General features: G+C 41.3%; 1 protein-coding gene across 1 annotated transcript in view; it reads left to right on the top strand.

Annotated features, from left to right (window-relative positions):
• Positions 1–25,036, top strand: part of LOC145413673 (UDP-glucosyltransferase 2-like) — a 195,394-nt gene that overhangs the window by 82,674 nt on the left and 87,684 nt on the right. The window contains exon 2 of the mRNA XM_080283330.1: positions 23,699–24,320. Within this exon, the coding sequence (XP_080139456.1) occupies positions 23,699–24,320 (622 nt within the window). The remainder of the gene's footprint in view (positions 1–23,698; positions 24,321–25,036) is intronic.

The raw sequence follows: 25,036 nt of genomic DNA, 5'->3' as shown, positions 1-25,036 counted from the left end.
CCATACATTACGCTACATAACAATTAGTTGTTAATGTAAATGTAGCGAACTTTTTGCTCAGTTTGACCTGAGTACAGGATTTTTTACCGTCGTCACGGAGTTTTTCCCTCAGGCTTGCTTATATTAATGTAAATGCGAGGTTTTTTTGCTCACTGGTGACTGTGACTTTCTCCTGTAGCAGGATAGCACACACACACACCACAGTGTGAATCTTGTGTGACTGAGTTAGGATTTATATGTATGTATATTGACATTTTTTTCCTGAGAAAAAAATTTCATTTTTGATGGGGCATATTGTCACAAGTTGGCGCTATTAAGTATTTGAATAAACTCGTGACTAACTTTGGTGGGAAACCGCGAATTCTAGTGGAATCCCAGTATTTATCACTCAGTTTAACCGCCAAGTATTCACCCGAATGGGAGTGTTTTTCAGGACATTTTTCACTATTTCATAAGTGATCGTCCTTGTGCGCGATGTTAGCACCTTCACTGAGTGAATTGCGAGTGTGTATCGCTCACACTCGGCCGTTAGCAAGTGCAGCCACGACACTCGCCTCTCTCCCACAATTTGAATCAGTCAAGATTTGAGCGCCGTGGAAGCAGGTAGTGTGTGTGGCAGCGTCCTTCCTCAGCAACGACGCCCAGTTCCCGCCGCCCCCATTGACTTCCCACCTAGCGTGATTAGCGAGAGGCTCAGCGTGTGCAACGTCCTTCCTCAGCAACGACGCCCAGTCATCCGCTTTGTCCACTTTTCTGACCAGTTTTTCTTTTCGTTTTTTCCTAGGTTTAAGAGTTAGCTTTTGAGTGAGCGAGTGAGTGCAATCTCCTTATTTTGAATTCATTTTAAAATGTAACTTAAATTTTTTTCTTTGTAATCAATAAATTTAACAATTCTTTTTCTTGAGCTTAATGTAATGTAAATTCGTGTTTTATTTCTCCATGAGCTTATTTCACTTATAGCTCCTAGTTTGCATAAACGCTTTACTATTCATAACTGGTACGTACGCCAGTCCTTTATTAACTTAAATCCGTTGTGCCATCTAGGAGTTAATTACACCAGCAAGAACTTGCTTATCATTAATAGCATTAGTTATTGATTGTCAGGGGTGGAGTAACTTTCTCCAGAGGCCAACAGTACTAATAAACAGCACGTGTGAATAATTAGTCTCTGCTGTGTACTGTTGAGAAAGTTTATAAATTCTCGTCCTTAGAGAATCGGCGAAGTAAGCCTGAATAAAGTAATCATTGCTTGATTTTCACAAGACAATTCATTGTCCTGCTCTCAAGATTATTGAATAATATTCTTTAATATTGCATATACTTAAAAACTCCATGACAGGTTAGCATCTCCTTTACAACCAGTTTGGCTGAGATATTTCTCAAAGGAATGGCTTCAGGATTCTCTAGTGGCCATGTCTGACATTGTGAGGATGTACTGGTGGCCTGAAGAGGTCTTAGGCAAAGGGCCAACAATATCCACAAGGACTCTAGTGAATGGGGCCTCAAACACAGGTAGAGGAATCAAAGGAGCCACAGGGATGGGCTTATTGCTCTTACCGACTAGCTGAGAGGTGTGACATGACCTACAGAACAGGGAGACATCTCGACGTATTCCAGGCCAGTAAAAATGCTGCCAGGTGCGAGAGAGAGTCTTCCTCACCCCTAAGTGACCTGCTAAAGAAAAATCATGAGCAATGGACATAATTTTTTGCCTATAGGGTCTTGGAATCACCACCTGATGTACAGTCTCCCACTCGTTATCATGAGCAACACTAGGAGGTCTCCATCGTCTCATTAACACGTTATTTGGCCTTAAATAATAACACTCTGTCAGTTCAGACTCACATTCATCTTCCTTAACTGCTAAGTCATTTAAAGTGGCACATCTCTGGATCAGAATTTTGCATATCAGCTAACTTAGCACTTGCATCAGTCTGGGGAGAATCACCAACCTCCTAGTCATTTAACTGGGCAAAAAAGGTATCACCAAGCCCAAAATCATCATCGACATTGCCAGTGCCATTACTGTCAACGTTCTCATGGCTGGCTTTTGCCATCATAGCTCTAGTTACAGCACATGCAGGAAACAGTTTAGGACATGTATCTTCCAACTCTTTAATCCTATCCTCACTCAGGGGAGTTCTTGACACACAGGGAACAGCACTCACCTGTCCTCCCACCAAGTCATTACCCAAAAGGAAAGTGACTCCTTGTACAGGAAGCTGGTCTACAACACCCACACGCACTGAACCAGTAACTAACTCTGACTGGAATTGCACCTCAACTAGGGGAACAGATACAAACTCAACCATCAGCAAGACACATTCATAAGAGTCAGCTACATCGGCAATTCCCTTCAACATTAGTGACTGTGAAGCTCCTGTCTCTAAGTATTGACTTCCTTACCACCTTTTCCCTCAACTGAAACTAACCCCTTAGAAATAAAGTTAGCAAATAAATGAGCTGGGAAGGAGTCACTTTGAGTACTGCCTGGGGGAGGACACTCTGCTGGAGTCTTATTACCACTCTTACCTGAACCTGACGGCTGCACTGCCCCAGTCTTACTAGTGTCCAACAATGGCTCTACAGGAGTCTGTCTATCCACCACTGACGGCTCCACTCTGGCCTTATGAACAAGATGCACCTGCTGGGGCTGTGTCTGACTACTGCTAACAATATCTGTGGGTGGCTGCTCTCTGTTGGTGTCAAAAGATCCCCAAGAGTTTACCAAAGAAACAGGTTTTATAAAGAAACTTTTCCCTCGTTTTTTCCAGCACCAATCCCCCAAGTGCCCCGTTTTCTGGCAATACTGGCAAAACCTGACACTTTTTTTTTACCCTCTGGCAACACTGTCCTCACTTACTTTCGTAGAACTAACATGCTTTGGGGTTGCAGTGTTCCCACTAGTGGCACTTGACATTAACTTGCCTTTACCAGAAGAAGGGTCACAAAAACTGGTTGGTTCACTCTCCTACCCTTAACAGATAACTGAGGCTTCCGTTCATGCATATGAATTATACTATAATAATCTGCTACAACAGCAGCCTCAGCTAGGGTATCTAAATCTTTCTCCACTAGCTATGTAGCCACATCCCTATCTATCTCACCTGTGAAGTTCTCCATGATTATTATTTACAGAAATCATCAACTTTCTTAGAATGCAACCATTAATCAAATAAGTCTGTGAGTACTCTAGCATATTCCATATGAGTCTGATCTTTCTATTTAAAGGTGGATCTAAATTTAAGCCTATATGCCTCTAGCACGAGTTCATGTGCTCTGAGAATGGTATCTTTTAAACAATCGCAGTTGGCACTTTGATCAACAGATAAAGAAATATAAGCCTCTTGAGCCTTTCCTTTCAAAACACTCTGCAGCAGTACTGTCCAAAAGTCTTTTGGCCACGAGAGACGACCTGCCACCTTTTCAAACATATGGAAGTACTCGGTGACATCTTGCTTATTAAAGGGAGGTACTAGCTTAATGTTCCTAGCAACATCAAAAAATTCCTTGGCAGATGAACTACTAGCTCTAGGTACAATATCATGGTGCTTCAGTCTGAATTCGTGATCCATTTCCTTTTGTCTCATTTGAGCCTGTAATTCTATTTCCTTCATTTTGGCATTCCATTCTTGTTCACTCATTTTTGCTTGCACTTTTAGTTCCCTCAGCTTAATTCTGACTAACTCAAGTTGCACTTTGTCACCACTATCATGAGCAGAAAAATCATTAGGGCCCGGTATCTCTGATGCCAAAGGCTCATGGTCAACACCTCGTGCAGTATCAAATGGCTCAGAACTAGCTATAGAGGACTCAATTTGCTCAAACACCGTGTCTAATATTAAATCAAGTAACTTAGTCTTAGTGATTGAGGCAGGAAATCTCAACTGTAAGGCCTGGGCAAGCAATATGTGCTCGTGTTTTGCGAGTGTTTTCAATCTGGTTGGGGAAGGCTTAGAATCCAAAAATGCTTTCACATCATTATCATTCATTAGGGCCATGATTTCTGATTATAGTTAAGTAGGTAAGAGTAAGCACTTTGTACGTGGCCAAGGTTGCCAATATTATGTCACAGAGCTATCCTGGCGAGGAGGTCGCCATATTGTTATGGGGGTGTATATTACGGTGCACTCTTAGCCTTTAATTATTCACCAAAAGGGATAAGGTAAAGCTTGAAACAAAACTAACTTAACTTTACTGTACACTATAACATACACAACTAAAGAAGAAACCAGGGTTAGTTTTACAAAAGGGATGATTCATACAGGCCTCAGAATACAAATATAAAACAAGTTATCTCTTACCTAACCAGAATACACTCAGTGGAGGCTAAGTACTCACAAAGCTCGAGGAAACGTGGAGACTTCGAAGGTTAAATCCAGATATAAATCACACACTAGTGTAAATGGAGGAGTGAACTAAAACTGGGAAATGGTGCACAAACAGTGTGTTTTGTAGTCAAAGTCACTTAGAGAGTAGTGTTGGGGAAAAGTGGAACAACAGTGTGACAAAAGTGTAACGTGACAGTAAATGTGTACAAATGTGTACAAAAATGTGTTCAGGGATGTGTGTACAAAATGAGACAAAAATGTGTCTCTACACATTTTCCTCGACCTTGTAAAGCAGACTTACACCGTCTTTCAAAGTTAATTAATCACTAGGCTGTCTTAGAAATAATCTCCGCCCATGCAGAAAAAATAGAGGCACCTGCTGCCAATGAGGGCCTCATACACTCCACACACAACCAATTGCGTGCCATCAGGAACGTAACGAAAGCACCATTTAGGCTTTTAATTGACAAACATCCCTACTTTGCTCCTCCTACATTATGTCACACTCAGTATTTCAAGGACTAGAGGAACTTTCTGCGTAATTTGTGAGAAAAACATCTGGTGTGTTATCAGTTGAGAAGGCAAAGTTGACCCCTGGGTAAATACACGTGGGAACTAGGGTTACCTTTTACAGGCAGCAAAACTGATAAGAGAAAAGATTTAATGTTCATAACGGCTGCTTCTCTTTCCTTTCATTATCAACTAATCTTCTATTTCACCCATGCGCTCGCTTCTCTTTCCTTTCATTATCATCTAGTCTTCTATTTCACCCATTCGCTACTGGGGTAACTACGCCAGTGACAATATTATATATCATCATCAGCTGTTTGAGTATCCACTGCAGGACCGGCCTATCCTGACCGAAGTCGGGACGATACAGCCAATGTATCTCTACCAAGTGGCTTAGGCTGTTTGGTAGAGATTCTATGTAGGGTGAGAAGTGCTTGTAAGTGTAAGTGTAGTGTTGGAGAGGCTTTGGATGTGTGTGTGTAGTCTGTGAACCAAGTGTAATCGGCCCGCACAAGCCGACTGGGTGCAAGCATATTTTATAGTAAGCATCACTGGTTCAACCACAGCACCCCTTGTGTCCGCCAATGCAGAACGTGGCCGGGTGAACACTCCCAAAGTTTATTACCCTGGCGGGGCGCGAACCCTGGTTCACCTGTGTACGAAACGCACACTCTACCACTGTACCACAGAGGCTCGCTCTCTCTCTCTCTCTCTGTATACTGTATATATATATATATATATATATATATATATATATATATATATATATATATATATATATATATATATATATATATATATATATATATATATATATATATATATATATATATATATATATATATATATATATATATATATATCAATCAATCATTTCCTGTGGCACCCCACGGGATGCATAGGGTCTTAATGAACTCTCTCCACCAATATTTGTCTCCTGCCATCTCCTTCAGGTCCCACCAACACTCCTCTCCTGCTTCTTTTTTCATTGTCCTCAACCAGGTTTCCCTCGGCCTACCTCTACCTCTTCTTCCTCTAGCAATCCACTCTGGCACATCCTGTATTAAACAACCTTCTTTTCTCTATATGTGCCCCAGCCACTTCCAGCGAGACAGTCTCACATATTCATTAACTGGTTCCACTCTCGTAATATCCCTTACTCTTTCATTTGTAACTCTGTCTTGCCACTTTACCCCAAGAATCCTTCTCAGTATTTTATTCTCAAATCCTAATACTTTCTGATCTGTTGCAATTGTACTGTACCATGACTCATGCCCGTAAATTAAAATTGGTCTAACCATGGACTTGTAAATTTTCACTTTAGTATGTACCGAAAGCATATTATTATTCCAAACAGATTTTAACATTCCAACAGCTCGCCAAGCCTGTCTAATCCTCTCCTCAATTTCATTGTTTAATGATCCATTAGATGATACAATCGTTCCCAGATATTTAAAGTTTTCTACATTCTTCACCACATTATTCCCAATTACACAATCGATTTGGTTCTCCACGTTCATATTAATAATTTCAGTCTTTCCACAATTTATTACCAATCCCACTTTTTCTCCTTCCTCCACCAGACAATCGAGCACCCTCTGCATCTCGTAAATACTTCCGCAAATCAGTACAATATCATCAGCATAGTCCAAATCCATCAGCTTCTTATTTTCTGTCCAGTTAATTCCTGCACCTGTTCTCCTTACAACCTTTTTCATAACATAATCCATAACCAAAACAAACAACAATGGCGAAAGAACTCCTCCTTGAATCACTCCCGACCTAACTTGAAATGGATCACTCAAAGAACCACCCACCATTACCTTACAAAAAGTACCTTCATGCAGGCTTCTAATTATATTTACAAACTTTTCTGGTATACCATAGAATCTCATAATTTTCAACATAGCTCCACGTGAAACACTATCAAACGCCTTTTCAAAATCCACAAAACACATGTTAAGTGGCATTTTCATCTCATTAGCTTGTTGCATTAGATGCCTTACAATAAAAATCTGATCATTACAACCTCGACCCTTTCTAAATCCCGCTTGTTCTTCTCTTAAAATTTTATCAATTACTGGCTCTATTCTGTTCAACAAGATTTTGGAAAAGACTTTTGCAACTACAGGTGTCAAAGTTATCCCCCTCCAATTGCCACACACACTTAAATCTCCCTTTTTTGGTATTTCTATAATCACTCCATTTTTCCACTCTTCTGGAATTCCACCATTATCCCAAGCCACATTAAAAAGTTTCAAAAGCGCATTCATCAACTCGTCATTTTCCACCTTAAGCATTTCAGGGAATATTCCATCCTCACCTGGAGCCTTAAAATTCTTTAACTCCTTTATAGATTTTGCTACCTCTTCCAAAGTTATATCCCCTGTTTCTATCTGCAAATCTCTCTCGGCTGGCAAAATGTCCTCTTCAGCTGGGATTGGTCTATTTAGAACAGATTCAAAGTGCTCTTTCCATCTTCCTTTTATATCCAAATCTTTAGTCATCAAATTACCATTTCTATCTCGTACAGGTATTTCCTTCCTTCTCCTTTCAGTCCCAGTTAACTCCTTTATGGCCTGATACGCTACTCTTGTGCTCTGACCGTCATTTTTACTTAATTTAATTTCTGTCTCTGTCGCCTTTTCATCATATAGTCTCCTCTTATCACGTCTAACGAGTCTTTTTACTTCAGAATGTAAACTCCAGTACTTTGCTTTAAGTACTTCAACTACCTGGCCATCAACATGTTGTTCTTCACTTCTTAACTTAGCCTCTTTCCTTTTCTGAATTACATTCCATGTTTCATCTGACATCCACTTTTTCCTTCTCGCTTTTCCCTTTCTCTTAATAGTAACCTTAGCACTCTCATGCAAAACCTCTTTTACCTCTCTCCACATTTGATTAATATCATTGTCTTCAGATTCCATCAAAGTCTGCAGGACTAGAAACCTGTTTCTACATTCGCACCGAAACTTTTCCCTCGTGCTCTCATCACTTCTCAGCTCATCAAAATCATAATTATTACCTCCTGTACAATTACCATTAACGTTTCTCTTAAGTTTTATTTTAATCTTTGACACAACTAGTTAATGATCACTACCTATATCTGCCCCCCTCCTTACGCAAACATCTTGCAAATAACTTTTATGCCTTCTGCTAATTGCAATGTGGTCAATCTGGTTACAATATTTACCACATGGTGAAATCCAAGTAGTCTTATGTATTTTTCTATGCTCAAAGATAGTTCCACCAATGATAAGGTCATTTGCCAAACAAAAGCTTGCAAGTCGCACCCCATTTTCCTTTCTTATACCAACACCCTCCTTACCCATACAATCTTCAAAGCCATCCCTACTACTGCCAACAATCGCATTAAAATCACCAATGCAAACTAACACATCATGTCTTGCCACTCTATTCACTACATCCTGCAGCTTCTCATAAAAGTCATCCTTCATTTCATCAGCAGCCTCATTTGTCGGAGCGTACCCTACAACCATACTGATATTACCATGGTCAGATTTTAAGCGAGCATAAAGCAAGCGCTCATTAATTGGTTCAAACTCACATAGTGCCTTGCAAGCATCTCTACTCAGCAGTAAGCCTACTCCTTGGTAATGATTTCCATCACTCCTACCAGAAACCAACATAGTAATACCATCTTCCAAATTCATTTTATCAACTCCAAGCAACCTCGTTTCTGTAAGAGCACAAATATCCATCTTGTATTCCTTGAACACTGAAATAAGTTCTTCCATTTTACCAGCCTGATTGAGAGTTCGAACATTCCAGTTTCCTATTCTTAAGGTTCTTTTTGGATTTATGAACTTATTTCTACACCGTGGGATTCTTAGCACCCCCTGCCCACTTAAGGGCTGCACGGAACTGAGGGCCATTGCTTCGTCACCAGAGTTCATCAAGATTTCTTAGGCAGTAAAATTTTTTTACCCTGGAGCCAATGCCAGTGACTCGCAGGAACCAGACAGTGGAGAGAGGAAATTAACTAAATGAAAGTAAAATGCAGAGGGTTTGGACAGACAAAGTACAAGGGAAAGAAAGAGAGCAAAAAGAATGTAGATAAAAGTGTCCCTTTTAGTCGCCTCCTACGACAAGCAGGGAATACTGGGGAAGTATTCTATCCCCCCTTCCCCAGGGGGGATATATATATATATTAATAGTCAATGTATCATTGCTGTTAGAAGGAAAGTTTGTGTATGTAGGATTTCAGTTTAGGAATTTTTAACAGCTGAAAGGGCCTTTATAATCGTTCTTGCTTTCCACGTTAAAGAACGGTTTAATGTCAATGAAATAAAAATAGCAAAAAGCGTTCCAAGGTGCACGAAACATATAGAAAAGGGCAAATTTATGCTTTCGTGAGTAATTTATTGAAATACAGTAAATAGCGCCATGGCTCGGATGTTATGCATAAGTTTTGGTGAAACTGTATTCTGGTTTTATATCTTCCAAAGTAGAATGCAGTAATATTGATAGCACTGACCAACACAATCATTCATCATATTACCAGTCTACCACCTAATCCAGCCTAATCAAACTAAATCAACCCAAGCGACTAATCTAGACTACCTCTAGTGCTAGCGTAACCAAATTAAATTTTGACCTGAGTAGTACTGAGTGCAAGTAGACCTAACTAACACAAACTGCAGTAGACCCAAAACAGACTGTCACTAGACCTAACTAACACAGACTGCCATTAGACCTTTTTTTTTTTTTTTTGTCAGACTCTGGGCATAGGCTTCACAGCCTGCTCCCAAAGCCCAGTAGTCCTCCTACATACCATACACCTCTACATGTCACCATTTGGGCGCTAACACCCAGGATCCATATTGAATACATGCTAGGACGGTCTCACACAGGACTGGTGTATTGGTATTAGCGGGGGTACATATATATATTGTATACTTGTCCCCATATTATCCAGTACAGCTGCTGTTATACGGCATTTATATCTGTCTAATTGTATTACAGGTCTAACTATATCAAAACACTGAGCTTTCTTAGTTGTTAAGAATCCTGTAATGGCTAAATTTACCTTGCCAATAATAGGTAACTTTAATTTCTTCACAATGTCTGCAGAAAAGAAGATTTTTTGAGCACCCATATGAAAAAAGATACGTGCTAATAGGTTTCTATTGCTAATCAATATCTTCACATTCGCTATTGGAACTGCACCTGGAATTACTACTCGAGTATTCCCCTTTGCAATTGTCATATTGACGCTTGTAGGTTTAGGAGCCTCAATTTTCATCCTTGGGCATAGGGCACTATGATGATGATCCTTTTTGCATTTAAAACAAAGATTTAGTTTAGTCTTAGAGTCCGCTGAAGTGTGTTCGGCTTTATGCAACACCCCAATTCCTGAACCTTCCCTACTCTAGAAGCATAATCAGGATAATGTTGACAAGATGGACTGGAGTGTTGTTCACCATAAAATGCACAAACTTTCCTGTCTTTTACCATGGGAGGTTTTACATCCTTAATTTCATCAGCTTGTCTGTTCCTTGTCTTTAATACTTTATCCTCAGCCTTTAAGGAACTAAGGAAAGTACCTATCTCTTCCTTAGGCACATACTTAGTCTTCTCTGACTTAGGTTTCCCAACCATTTGGTTAGTGGGTTTTTTCTTCATTTCAATCTTCTGTTTAATCTCAGTAGGTTTTACTGTTCCTTGCAAATGTTTACAGAGTTGCATCAAGCCTTCCTCAATCTCTTCACAGGAGAAATTATCCTTTTGGTATCTACCATACAAAGAATCCTTGGTTTTTGGTAGAAGCTTTAAGGACACAATTCTTGAAAGCACCTAATCTGATGCCTTAATATCTTCATAAGTACCTAAGGCCTTTAAGTTACAACTTATTGCAATTCTAAATTTTTGCAAGGAATCAAAATCGTGTCTAGGTATGAGTAATGCAATTAGAGCCTTCAGTAATTGAGTAATAACTTGCTCCATGTCTTCGTGGTTTTGTTTAAGGATAGCCACCTCATAATTATTTTCTTCTACTGTTAATTCTTTTATCAGCTGATATGGTGTTCCTTTGACCTGTCCTAAGAAATATGTGAGTTTGCTGACCTTAGGGAGATCTGTTCTATCGTATACTAAATATCTGAATTGATCCCAAAAGGATATCCAGTTTTGCTCCCCATCAAACTCCGGACGCGTTATTTGTGGTAACACAGCTCTACTTTGTTGTTCCACAATTTATGTTTCCGCGGCAGTCTCAGCTAAATTTGACTCTAGTGCTTTTACTACAGTTAAGTATTCTTCTAATTTACCTTCAAACTTCGTAGTTTCTGACTCTAAGAGTTCTTTATCATCAGTCTTTACTATAGCCGCTTCTAAAGTTATATAACCTTCTTCGTATTTATTCCATCAATCTTTCAATATATTTAGGAGACTATTTAAAATCTCCCTAGACAGAGGTATTTCGTCCAACGATTGTTTGCAGTCATTTATGGTTCTAATTACCCATCCAGCTTTACTACTAGATGATCTTTGCAACAAGGAAACAGACATGTTTACTGATTTCTAATTTAATAATTAACTATGAGTATCAACCACAAATTTACCCCAACTTAGTAATTATCTGATTATTTTCAATTTTGAAGAGGGTAGCGATTAAGTCCACTATATCAAACCTATCCCCCTGGGTTGTTAAACCTCTATGATTAAATTTATATCCCCGCTAAATTTCGAAATACTCATTTTCTGGCTCAGCTAATTATTCATTTAAATATTGGAGAGTGTAGGGATTAGGTTCGTAATATCAAATCTATGCCCCTGGATTATTAAACCTCTAGGATTATATTTTATCCCCACACTCAATTTCCAAAACATCCATTTTCCCTGAACCCCGAATGTAGGCCTACGTATTTCCACATCATCCACTGAAACCGAACGTGGTAGTAGGTTATGCCCAACAAAGCAATTTGAAACACATTCAGTGCTTCGGCACACATCTGCTATCCTCACTCGCTGGAGGCACCAAGATGTAAACAATATTAAAGTTTCTGGTAAACAAATTGGGGCTCCTCACTCAGGGCACCAAAATGTCAGAAATATGTGACTTTGTATAAATTGGTATCCTCAGTCGGGCACCAAGATGTAAGAAATTTCTAGTATTTTCTAGTAAACAACTCGTAGGTCCTTACTCGTCCCTAAAATTTTCCTTAAGTAAATTCAAACATTTCTCATAGGGTTAGGTTAACCGTAGCTTACACCTTAACTCACCTACAGTAACTATTTCTCTTCTATCTCCTAGCTAATCCCCCTTGAATTGGCCAGTTCGTAAAGGTTACATAACTAGGGAGTGTCGAACAATAGACGACGACAAGCCTGCTTTTGTGTCGTTGCTTGGCCTGTCAAGCATCTTTGAGGTGTGTATATACAAGCTGCTAGCTCGACGGAGTCTAGAAGCAAAATGCTAACTCGACAAGGTCTAGGAGCAGAGTGCTAACTTGACAAGATCTAGGAGCAGAGTGAGTTTTTTTTTTTTTTTTTCCGGCCTATCAACCATTGGGGCCGAAGCCCCTGGTTATTAAGGCCATATATATATATATATATATATATATATATATATATATATATATATATATATATATATATATATATATATATATATATATATATATACAAACATATATACATATATATACAAACATATATATACACACACACACACACACACACACACACACACACACACACACACACACACACTTCCATGCATACATACAGACACACTTTCATGCAAACGTATATATATATATATATATATATATGTATATATATATATATATATATATATAATAATTTTAATCTCATTTTTTTTTTTTTTCTTGGTTTTTTATTTTTTATACCTTATATTATAAAGAAAAACTAATCTAAAGACCCTAAAACTAATCACCTAACAGACAAATCGCTAACCTATACTAAATCCTACGGAGACAAATAGCTAGACCTACACTAATGGTAAAAATACCTCGACTAACAGAACACCATCGACTCCAGATATGTAATGCCTTTCTACATGACATAGCTGCACTCATCACCTGGTGACTGTCAGTCGAGGCACAACCTAATATAGGGGACATCAATATATGAAAGGGAACCAGACGAGTCAGGAACATTTCCATATACGTCAGCTGTCGTCCCTAATTAGAATAACTTAAGCAAGATAATTTTTTTTATTTACATAATTTGTACAAAAAGTGAAGAACCTCGCCCAGCAGACCACCATCGACTGCAAGTGCCCAATACCTTCCTATATTGCACACTTGCACTCATCAGCTGGTGACTGTCAGGCGAGGAACTTGGCTTAATGTAGGGGACATCTATATTAGAAATAGATCGGTGGGAGGAGGAACTATTTAGAATATGTCAACTGTCAACCCTAATTAATATTACAATATACTGTATACATGTTTACTGTTCATAAAAACCATAACCACACAGTAAAAAAGTCACATCACTCAGATCAGTCTGGTCTCTCTCAAGAAAGCCATCAATTTATTAGTCATAACAATGTCCCCATCACCCAGGATGGTGGAAAGGGTGAAGGGGACGTCTACTGCGCCGCAGTAATTTATAAGTGAAGCACGTTCACGAATAAATCGCCGACAGCGCAGGATGATATGACTGATAGATAACACCGCATTACAGATATCACAGTGCGGTGGGAAGCGTCTTTCCATATATGGTTTTATGTGGGTTAAAATGGTGGCATTAAGCCGTAACCGTGCCAACACTTTTTCTTCTAGGCGACTGGGACGGTTGGCAGTGTCCCAGTCGCCCAGGTACGGCTTACAAGTTGGAATATTTAGTCTGGTCCACTGACCTTGCCACAGAAGATTTATTGATTTCTTTCCGAGAGAGAGACTCGACCGTAGATCACGAGGAACGTCCCAAGTCTCCTCGAGCTCTACAGCCGACTTTGCAAGTAAGTCAGCCTGCTCATTGCCGTAGATACGACAATGACCAGGCACCCAGATCAGCGTGAATGACTTGTTGCATGAATGCAACTTATTAACGATGCTGCCCTGGATCTCGTGAGAGTCCGTAGTGCAAGATGCAATTGCCTGAAGGGCTGATTTTGAATCTGAAAATATGACAAATGAGTCATGCCTAGAATTGAGAGCATAGTCTATGGCTTTGTCAATAGCAAAAAGTTCTGAAGTAAACACAGATGTATGAGTCGGCAACCGATACCTGAGGGCACATTCAGTCGACCACACACTTGCACCCACACATTCACTCGACTTGGAGCCGTCGGTGTACAATTGATGGGACCCCAAGTGACGAACAATGATGTTACGAAACAAGTGGTGGACCTCCGCCTCCAGCGCCTTGGCCTTTGGTGCTGGGAGCCATGTAACATCGACTGTAAAGCCGGGTGGCTCCCAAGGCGCTATATTTTTAAGCACCAACTTGTCACAGTCACTGGGGTCCACATCAAGCTCCTGAGTCAGTAAGTAGAGGCGAGCGGCAAGTGGCCGACGCACCCCCCGCAGAAGGTGGTGGTGTTGACGCAGGGGAGTACAGGCCACATTGCCGATATTACTTTTCCTTAACGTCCTTATGCCGTAGGACAAGGCCAGGTGGTCACGGCGAATACGGAGGGGAGGCACATTCGCCTCCACTTCCATACGAGTCACACGGGTACACCGGACGGCTCCAAGACACATTCGCAAACATTTATTCTGTAACACATCCAATCCTTTCAGAGTGGCATCGGATGCCGAGCCATACACCTGTGCGCCATAGTCTAGCTTCCATCGAATAAGGGACTTATACACCATTAATAAAGATTTTCTGTCGGCACCTCAGGTAGTACCTGCTAGGTACATGAGGACATTTAACGGTTTATCACAACGAGCAAGCAAAGTATTAACGTGAAGTTTAAAATTCATTCTACGATCAAAATGTATTCCTAAAAATTTTACAGAATTTTGAAAAGGTACCGCCTGATTATCCAAAGTTAAGCACAAATTAGGTACGTTACGATTAGTGAAAACTATAGCGGCACACTTACATACGGAAAACTTAAATCCCCACTGCAAGGCCCATTGGTGGACGGAGTCAAGGGCTGCTTGAATCCGCCCAGCAGAAAATTGTGCATTACGGGAAGAGTGCCATATTGCACAATCGTCAGCGTAGAGCGAGTATTTAAGATTCCTCGGGATGGGAGCTGATGACAGAATATCATTGATCATAATACTAAATAAAGTAGGACTAAGCACACTTCCCTGTGGCACCCCGTTTTCCTGGATAAATATATCCGATGTTACGTTACGGGGCAATTTGACAGAGAAAGTTCTGTCCCTTAAGAAATTTGAAATAAAAACAGGCAAATTTCCTCTCAAACCATAAGCATAGAGCTTCATTAGTATACCGTGTCGCCAGGTCATGTCATAGGCTTTATGGATGTCCAAGAACACCCCTATCATGAATTCTTTATTGGCAAATGCCTCTGCAATACAATGCTCCAAATTCATTAAATGATCTAGTGAACTTCTGTATTTACGGAAGCCACATTGTTGATCATTTAACAAATTCTTTGACTCTAAAACAAAAAGAAGCCTATTGTTAACCATACGTTCCATGACCTTACATAGACAAGAAGTCAACACAATAGGACGAAATGAAGTGGGATTCATAAGACGACCAGCCTCTTTGGGTATCGGTATGACGTGCGTAAAGTGCCATGAGTTTGGGAACGTTCGAGACGCCCAAATCTCATTGTACAATGCTAACATCTTAATCAGGTTGTCCTGATTAAGATGCTGGATCATGCCGTACGTGATGGTGTCTGGTCCAGGGCTGGTGTCTTTACAGGATTTAAGGGCAAGGAGCAGTTCATCTAGCGTAAACTCTTGGTTGTACGGGGAGTTTACGTCTTCTGTGGCAAAGTCTAATATCTGTAGCTCAGCCGTGCGTTTATGATGTTGGAAACGCGGGTCATAATTGGCTGAGCTACTTACATGAGAAAAACTCCTGGCGAGGATGTTAGCAACGTCCACGGGCTCGTCATAGATGTTATTATTTACTTGCAAGGTGGTGACTGGGAAATATGGGCGTTTATTATTTAATATTCGTATAGTGGACCAGACTTTATGTAATGGTGTTGTACGAGTCACCGTGGACACAAAGGACCGCCAGGAGTCACGTTTAGCCCTTCTTATTATTCTCCTTGCCTCAGCCCGTGCCTGTTTGTATGCAATAAAGTTTTCCTCAGTGGGCTGACTATCAAAAATCCTGTATCTCCTATTGCGTTTTCTTAATGCTTGTCGGCAATCCGGCATCCACCAATGTGCTCTATGCTTCGCATGAACTGTAGAAGTCTTGGGAATAGCAGCCTCAGCTGCGTGTAATATGGAAGTAGTTATATTTTCGACCTTAACATCTATGGTCTCCCCAGATATATCTAAATTGGCGAACCTTGAGAAGGATCCCCAATCTACTTTCTTATAGTTAAATTTTGAAGGTGGAGGGTCCGAAATGATGTCGCGTGTATAAGAAAGACAGATGGGTAAATGATCACTTCCCAAGGAGTCGTCGTAAGGGTCCCATGAGAGATCTTGATGTATACCAGGGGAGGCCAAAGATAAGTCAATGGCCGAAAAGTTACCAGTACGATCATCTACACGAGTCGCTCTACCATCGTTCAGAAGACAGAGGTTGGACTGTAGTATTAGGTCGGCTACTTCCTCCCCACGACCATCAATCCTCAAGCTACCCCATTGATAGTGATGGGCGTTAAAATCGCCCAACACTAACTTATTTCCAGGCAGATGTTCCACTAGTGAATTTAAAGCATCACTATCAATGGGGCCATGTGGAGGACAGTACAGAGAGCAAATAGACAGATACGTGTTATTAAATTTTACTCTGCACGCGACAGCTTCCAGAGTAGAATTTAGAATCACTTCCGTTTGTGGGTGCGATTTGTGTGTGTAAATGGCAACTCCGTGACCTTCATATCTTCTATACGAGTGGTAGTGTTTGAACTGTGGAGGATCAGGACGATCCTCCAGGCGCGTCTCCTGTAAACAAACAATGTCTGGCCTGTGTATTGACAGCAAGATTGCTATATTGTGTAACTTATTCCCGACACCTCTACAATTCCACTGTAATAGAGTGAATGCGGCGGTTTAAGATTTACGAGGGTGGCCAGTATGCTTAGTTTTTTTATGCCCCCTGTGTCCAGGCGAGTGGCTACCGGGGGACCTTTCCTGGTTCTTGTTCATGGAGACTTCCATATTGTCGTCCATGGTAAGGCTCCCAGACTCCACCGAGGAAGAGCTATTCTTTCTCTCCCTCGTTGGACCAAGAGCGGGAAGGACATGAGGACGTGACTGCTTAGTGAGGGTGGTCAAATTAATTTTGTCAGACTTGTCAGGCTTCTGTTTTGGCTGCACTGACTGCGAAGGAGCAGCGGCAGCCTGAGAGTATGATGTAGCAACAGGGATATCCGTAAGAGAGTTGGAACGTACAGGAGGCTTAGACTGAGAGGTAGGGCGTGGGGCACGAGGAGCGAATGTAAGGTCAGTCTGTGTCTCAACGGTGCACATCACGGGACGGGACACAACCGCCGATAAATAGGAGATATTAGGCTTGGGAGTTGCATGCAACTCCTTCACCTTCTTCCTTGCATCGTAAAAGGAAATGCCCTCAGTTGCTTTCACAGTGCAGACCTCTTTCTCCTCCTTCCACTTGGGACAAACCCTCGAGGAAGTGGAGTGAGCATCCTTACAGTGAAAGCAGCACTCAGTCTCGGATGTACAGTTGTCAAAAGAGTGACCTACAGCCGCACACTTGCCACACACGATGTTGGAAGCCCGACAAGCCTTTTCATGATGTCCATAGAGCTGGCATTTTGAACAATGGAGGGGATTCGGGATATACTGTCTTACATTTACAATTTCATATCCTGCTTTGACATTTGTAGGTAGCAAAACTTTGCCAAAAGTGAGGATAACAGTGGCTGTCTTCGTCCTTACGCCTTCCTGATAACGAGTGATGAATCTGGCATCAATTACATCCTGCTGAGCAAGTTCCTGTATGATTTCTTCCTCACTCATCACCATGAGATCCCTGCAAGTGATAACACCCTTGCAGGAATTCATGGATGTTGGGATCTTGGCCTCGATATCATGGCAGTGAAACTTACGCAGCTTTAGCAAGTCTTTAACCTGAGCAGAATTGAATGTCTTAACCAGGAGGTCTCCATTTCCAAGTTTTTTTACTTGTTCCACCTCTCCCGCACAATGGTCAATCACCTTCTTGACAATGAAGGGATTGAGTCTGGACAGGGGAGTGGAACCTAAAGCATGAAGTGTCACGTAGGTCGCATTCTCAAGGGGAACGTCAAGTGGGGATCGATTCTGGCGTCCGTCAGTCTGGGGCCGGTCAGTCACGGTAAGGTGATTATCGTCAGGACTACCTCTCCCCCTGAAGGGGGGGAGGCAGTAGTGGCGTCCGCCATAGTTACCACTTCCCCCGTGAGGGGGAAGTGGGAAGAAAGAGAAAAACAACCAAGGGAGAAATTGCCCGGGGAAAACACACCTAGTCTGAGATTACCCTCTCAAACCACTCTTGGGAGGACGCGCCTGTGTGTCACTCACACCCCAGAGCGATCAGTGGGGGGTACACTCCAGAGGTGAGTAAGCAAAGGCAATCTCAGGAAACAGATATAGACACTTACTATATCTCTAAAGGGCTGGGAGGAAAATTAGTACTAGCTAACCTAACTCTTAATTGCTTTATTTACAAAACTAATGCCGGTGGGGCAGCCCTGAAAGCTAGAGGAGAGCCAGAAAAACACGTCCGAACTCCCCACGACCATGCATCAAAGTCCCAGAGTGAGTGAAAATGGCGGGCCCCTAGTTCCTCATAGAACTGTAGGGGTGCCAACTATTAATTAATTATAATGCTAAATACAGTTAGATTACATCATGATATGTAGGGCGAACCTAACAAATTAATCTTAGTTTTAATTAAACTAAAGCCAAACCAAATATACCCTTTACCTATAAAAATGCTAAACCCACATCTGCTTTTACAAGAGGGTCTTTCCATATTCAGACACGTCATCCAACGTGCAGACACAGTTTAGGTCAGTGAAAATTTCCATATAATTACATGTATTTACAATATAGTTGTCCATGAGGATTAGACACAGTAGCATTAAACTTAATAATAATAAGAATTATTAAAGAGAACGTAATTCCTGGGTTGTAAAAACCGCTTGAATTGTAAATAACGATCTCAGGTTTTCCTCTGCACTCTAACCAGGATGACTATTATAAAAAGCAGATAGTGTAACCGCTCTGTGCGAAAATATTTCCCACAATTATCATGAAATAAAGACAAAGTATAAATTAAGAAGTGTGCTGCCATACCTGAAACATTGCAGATTTTTTTGGATCCTAGCCCTAACTTTACCTAATATTACACCAGAAGAGAAATTGAAGGCTAATATATGAATATATTTGTAGGGGTTCTCACACTTAATTTTTTTTTCTTTTCTTTTTTTTATGCAAGAACGAAGGGACCAATGGCCAGGACCCAGGGATACCGTTCCTTCCAAGAAAAATACAAAAACAATACAAAAGAGAGCCAAATTCAAGATCCGCTCATTTTGAGATGCCAGGACACACTGCGTTGGAAAGATTGGAGATCATAGGAAGTACGAAATACAGACAGAGGGAGGCAGTTCCAGAGTTGACCTGTTGCATAAATGAAGGACTGGGCATAACAGTTAACTCTTGCATTAGAGAGTTGGACAGATAAAGGATGAGAATTTGTTGCTAGACTGGTGTTATGCACCCGTCGTAGATGTGGAGGGATCCAAGCAGACAGTTCAAAGGTGCAGTGACCATTGAAGTAGCGATAGGAAAGAGATAAAGATGAAACAGCGCGGTGAAGAGGCAGAGGTTGAAGGGAAGCAGTAAGAGGAGGAGAATTAATGAGACGAAAAGCCTTTGACTCCACTCTGTTGAGAAGACCTGTATATGGGGAGCCTCCCCACACATGAAGGTTGTACTCTACACAGGGGCGAATAACACCCGTGTATAAAGTCAACAGCTGTGCAGAAGTAAAGAAGGTACTCGACTTAGCACACCCAATCTCATGGAAGAGATTTTACAAGAGATATAATATGATCTTTCCAAGATAAGTCTTGAGTGAATGAAACCCCAAGCATGTTCAAGGATGATGCAGGATTGAGCTGGATATTATTAAATATTAGTGGGTACTCCTGTGGAAGATTTAGATGGGTCGATAGGTGTAAAAACTGAGTCTGATGCATTAAAAACAACAAGATTATTTTTACCCAGTCAGAGGTAATAGCAAAGTCAGACATTAAGTGTGCCATAGCCTCATCCCCTGTTTCTTGATGTAAGTGCTGAGATAGACGTTGTGCGAACCGAATGGAAAGGTGAAAAGGGGAATCATCAGCGTACGAGTGGATAGGGTTAGATGTATAGCTTAGAAGGTCTTTGATGAATAAAAGTATGAGAGTTGGTGATATGACAGAGCCCTGAGGAACACCACTGTTGATAGATCTAGGAGAAGAACGATGGCCATCTACAACAGCGGCTATAGAACCACCAGAAAGGAAGCTGTAGATAAAGGCATAGATAGAAGGATAGAAACCGTAAGAGGGCAGTTTGGAAATTAAATATTTATGCCAGACTCGATCGAATGCCTTTGAGATGTCAAGTGCAATGGCAAAGCTTTTGCCAAAGTCCCGAAAGGAGGATGACCAGGAGTCTGAAAGGTAGGTGAGAAGATCGCCAGTGGAGAGTCCCTGATGGAACCCATACTGACGATCAGAAAGAAGGTTGTGATAGGAAAGATGCTTTAAAATTTTTTTGTTAAGAATCTACTCAAAAACTTTTGAGACTCAGGATGTTAAAGCAATTGTACGATAGTTAGTGGGTTGGGAATGCTCACCCTTCTTTAGGACTGGCTGAATGAGAGCAAATTTCCAGCAAGAAGGAAAGGTACAAGTTGAAAGACAAAGATGAAAGAGTTTACCTAGGCAGGGTGTAAGCACAGAAGAACTGTTCCTGAGGAAAAAAGGAGGGACTCCATCACTCCCATGTGCCTTGTTAGTATTAAGGCCTGTGATGGCAGAAAATACATCAGGTGAAGAAATTTTAATGTCAACTATGAGGAAGTCAGAGGAGAGAAGTGATGGAGGAATTGCACCGGAATAGTCTAAGTTGGAACTGGAGGAGAAAGTCTGAGTGAAGAGATCTGCTTTATCAGTGGAAGAAATATCTAAAGAGCCATCAGAGTTGAAAAGAAGAGAGAAAGGACGATGAGGTAAAGTTGTTAGAAAGGTTTTTGGTAAGATGCCAGGAGGAGCAGGAAGAATTCAAATTGGAGAATTAAGAGCATTTAGTACTGATGAAGTTATTTTTAGCAGAGCGAAGAACAGACTTAGCACAATTCTGGTCAGAAACATAGACAAGATATGTTTCAGGGGTGGGTTGGCTAGTACCTTTTATAGGCCCTCTCCTTGTTGAGGACAGCATAAGAGCAAGCGTGATTTAACCAAGGCTTTCTTCTATTAATCAAAGGATATGAGAAGGGAATGTATGCTTCCATGCCCGAGAGAATAACCTCCGTAATGTGCAAGGCACACTCAGATGGTTCCCGGCCATGGAAGCAATAGTCATTCTAGGGAAAATCAAAGAAGTACTGCCTGAGGGCCTCTCAATCTGCAGCTCCAAAGTGCCACATATGACGTTTCTTTGGAGGGTCCACAGGCTGTAATGGGGAGTCAGGACAGGTCAAGGTAATAAGGTTGTATTCGGAGGAGGCCAACGGAGAGGAAAGATTAACAGTGTAAGCAGAAGGATTAGTCGTAAGGAATTGGTTAAGTATGTTGGCAGTCAGGGATACGGGTAGAGTGCTGTACAAGCTGCTCTAGGTCATTAACGATAGAAAAGATGTAGACTTGTTCACCAGGTGGATCAGTGAAAGGAGAGGAGAGCCAAAGGTGGTGGTGAACATTGAAATCTCCTAGAATAGAGACTTCAGAGAAAGGAGAAATGGATAGAATGTGTTCCATCACAGAAGTAAAATAGTCAAAGAATTTTTGATAGTAGAATTAGGGGATAAGTAAACAGTGCAGATATATTTAGTCAGATAATGACAGGAAAGCCGAAGCCAGAGAGTAGAGAATTCAGAAGAATCAAGTTCAGGAACATGAGAGGAAGAGAAGTCGTTGCATACATATACACAGCAGCCACCTTTTGCTTTGAAATGAGTATAGAGAAAGTAGGAGGAAACAGAAAAGGGTTTCCTGTCAGGTGCCTCAGACAGCTGAGACTCTGTCAGATAAACTGCCTTCCTCCCAGAAGAAAGAAACAAGAGACGACTTTGTAAAAGCCCTTCGTTGGATATTCGTGTTGAACCATTACGGCGGGTGTCATGGTACCGTGACGTCAACGATTCGGCTCTCTATTGAAGGTTGCCAGAGGCAGGGAACAAGACTTCTTATTGGATGGTGCATAAAGTGTTGCAAGACATCCAGACCTCGACTGAGTACTAACACCAATATTTGAAGAAATATTAATTGCGCAGCAAAAGTATTACCCGCGAGAAACCAGGCTATTCACAAGCAGGTGGCTACAGATAATGGACAGGGCACAAAATACTGCTTGCAGTTCCACAATTTAATGTTGAAAGAGGCTATAGATGAAGTGGCAGGTGTATGATTTTAACCTGGAGTTATACTGCAGGTTTGTAGGGCTGTTGGTATCCCTCTGCTGCCATCAATTTGTATCTCTACTTCCAGCCAATGATAAGTACGGTGTTATTAAAAAAGCAGCAATCTTGTTACCCTCATTTATTAGTAGTGGATTCAGGAGTGTGATGGTATGCCCCCTTCAATGTGATGTTCTGCTGGGCACTGAGCGGGACATAGAGGTGGCATAGTGGCACTGAAATGTGATGTCAGAACAAATCAGCATCCTTGTCGTTCTTCTATCATCAACTCCTCAGCACGCAATCAGTGAAGTATCGAGATCAAGCAGCACACCATATTTACATTACACATATTTAGACATTGCTGCAGATATGTAGTTTTTTTTTATTACGTTTCCGACTCTGGGCAAAAGCTGCACGGCCTATTTCTCGGGGACAGTGACGTATCCCAAGGCCCAGTAGTCCTCCTACACCTCCACATGGCACCACTTCGGCGCTAACACCCACCGTCCATATTGAATACACGCTAGGGCTGTCTCATACAGGACTGGTGTACTGGTATTAGCGGGGTATTTTTACGACATGTCGGCGGGTCATCTGCTAGATCAGGAAAGTCTGCTTTTTAGGAAATTCAAATCCTTAAACGGTTCTCTGCCCCAGCCGGGATTCGATCCTGGGTCCATTAGGACTGCAGGCCGACTCTCTTAAAAAAATATATATATTGTGACAGTAACCCTACCTGCGATTTTAGTAGATCTGCTTCAGGTTTAACAGTCTCTGATGAACATGATTTTGGTGCTGAATGGTGTTCAAGGCACTACATGGTGTTTTTTTTGCATTATGGTGAAGAATTCAGAAACGTTACTAATATAACGTATGTTACTTTTTATATTTTATATGCCTTCCAGTGATGTGTTGTAGCTTCAATAGTTTCCAAAATAATAGTTTTAGTGTTGTGTCCAAAATAAACTTCCACACCTTACTACCAGCTTAACAGTGTTCTCACTTGCTTTGCTCACATGACCAGTTATGACTTGCAACGTGCAGTAGGTATCTTAAATACATATTGTTTTTACTGTTATATATGAACATGATATTACAGTCGTGATTTTCTCCCACAGGCACGAGAGGGTGAGGGAAGTGGGTACGGGAGATGACAACAGTGTACTTGAAGATGCCAACATTTTTGATGTTGCAGAAAGCATAATGCGCAGTTATTCTCTCGGCATGAATGCTGCAGAGGCCATAGGGAGAAAAATGTGGTCTTCTGAGGCTATCAAAAAACTCTGGAAGGAACGAAATACTTATCATGCCATAATTATTATTGGATATGGTAATGAAATTGCTGTCCCCTTTCTTTGGGGTTATGATGGTGCTTTCATCAATATCTGCACTCCAGGTGTGGAATATAATCACCTAACGATGCAAGGGAACTGGCTTCCTCTGTCCGTTATTCCCTCCCTTTTTCAGCCTTTCACCAACCACATGACTTTCTCAGAGAGAGCTGTCAACCTGCCGAGTGAGATGCTAATGTTTGCCATTAACAAGAATATTCTTATTCCCCGCATTCAAAGTCTTCTTGAGGAATTTTTCCCTGATATGCCTCCACTGGAGGACCTATACTTTAACAGCTCCCTCACCCTGATCAACGGTCACTTCAGCTTAGATGGGCCGGTGCCACTGCTACCTACCCAGGTCGAGGTTGGCACTATTAATGCCAAGCAACCTCAGCCACTGCCGAAGGTAAGATCTGATGATAATTCATGTCTTTTGATATATCAGTGGACATTATGAATTTAGCATCAATATATGGAAGGTTTTTCCCTGAAACTAGCCAGGAATAACAAATTACTGTTGGATGCTTCTGTAGTGAACCGCAATTCTATTAGCCGGTTTTCAAGGGATGACTGATGAAACATTAGTTCTGTATAAACTTAACTACGATACTTCTGATTTATAATATTTGTGTGTCACTTAGAATATAGAATGAAAATGACATGCAGTATCATGGGCTCGGGATTCCCCAAAGCACTTCTTGTTTCTCGATACATTTTCGTATGTGGTACGCCAAAAGCCTCGTGTCTACGTTTCACATTCATTCAAAGAGGACAGGTTGATAAGACTAGAGCATTCTTAACTTTTGATCCCTCATGTTCTTTTACTTTCTTTTCTTCTTGTTCTTAATCTTGGAGAAAGTTCTGAACAATTCCTCTGCCATGCCCAAAGAGCTAGCTTACAATGTCTCTCTGAAGAGGACCTCTTACTTGGCTCCAACCCATCTCACTACATCCCTGACCCATGTCCACAGCTCTGTTCCACTCACTGCACGTCGTTTCTTTCCACCCTTCCCCCCCTCCCCCCATTTTTATACACCCTTTTGAGAATAGTCGGCTCTTAACATCAGACTTCATCGTATTCATTACGCATAACCGCTGAGTGTAATCTTCATGACCTACCAT

This window comes from Coenobita brevimanus, chromosome 97, assembly GCF_032717465.1.
Source record: "Coenobita brevimanus isolate Jiangsu-jjx chromosome 97, ASM3271746v2, whole genome shotgun sequence".
Classification (NCBI taxonomy): domain Eukaryota; kingdom Metazoa; phylum Arthropoda; class Malacostraca; order Decapoda; family Coenobitidae; genus Coenobita; species Coenobita brevimanus.
Note: the sequence above shows the minus strand (reverse complement) of the source record. Positions and strands in the feature narration are given on the sequence as shown.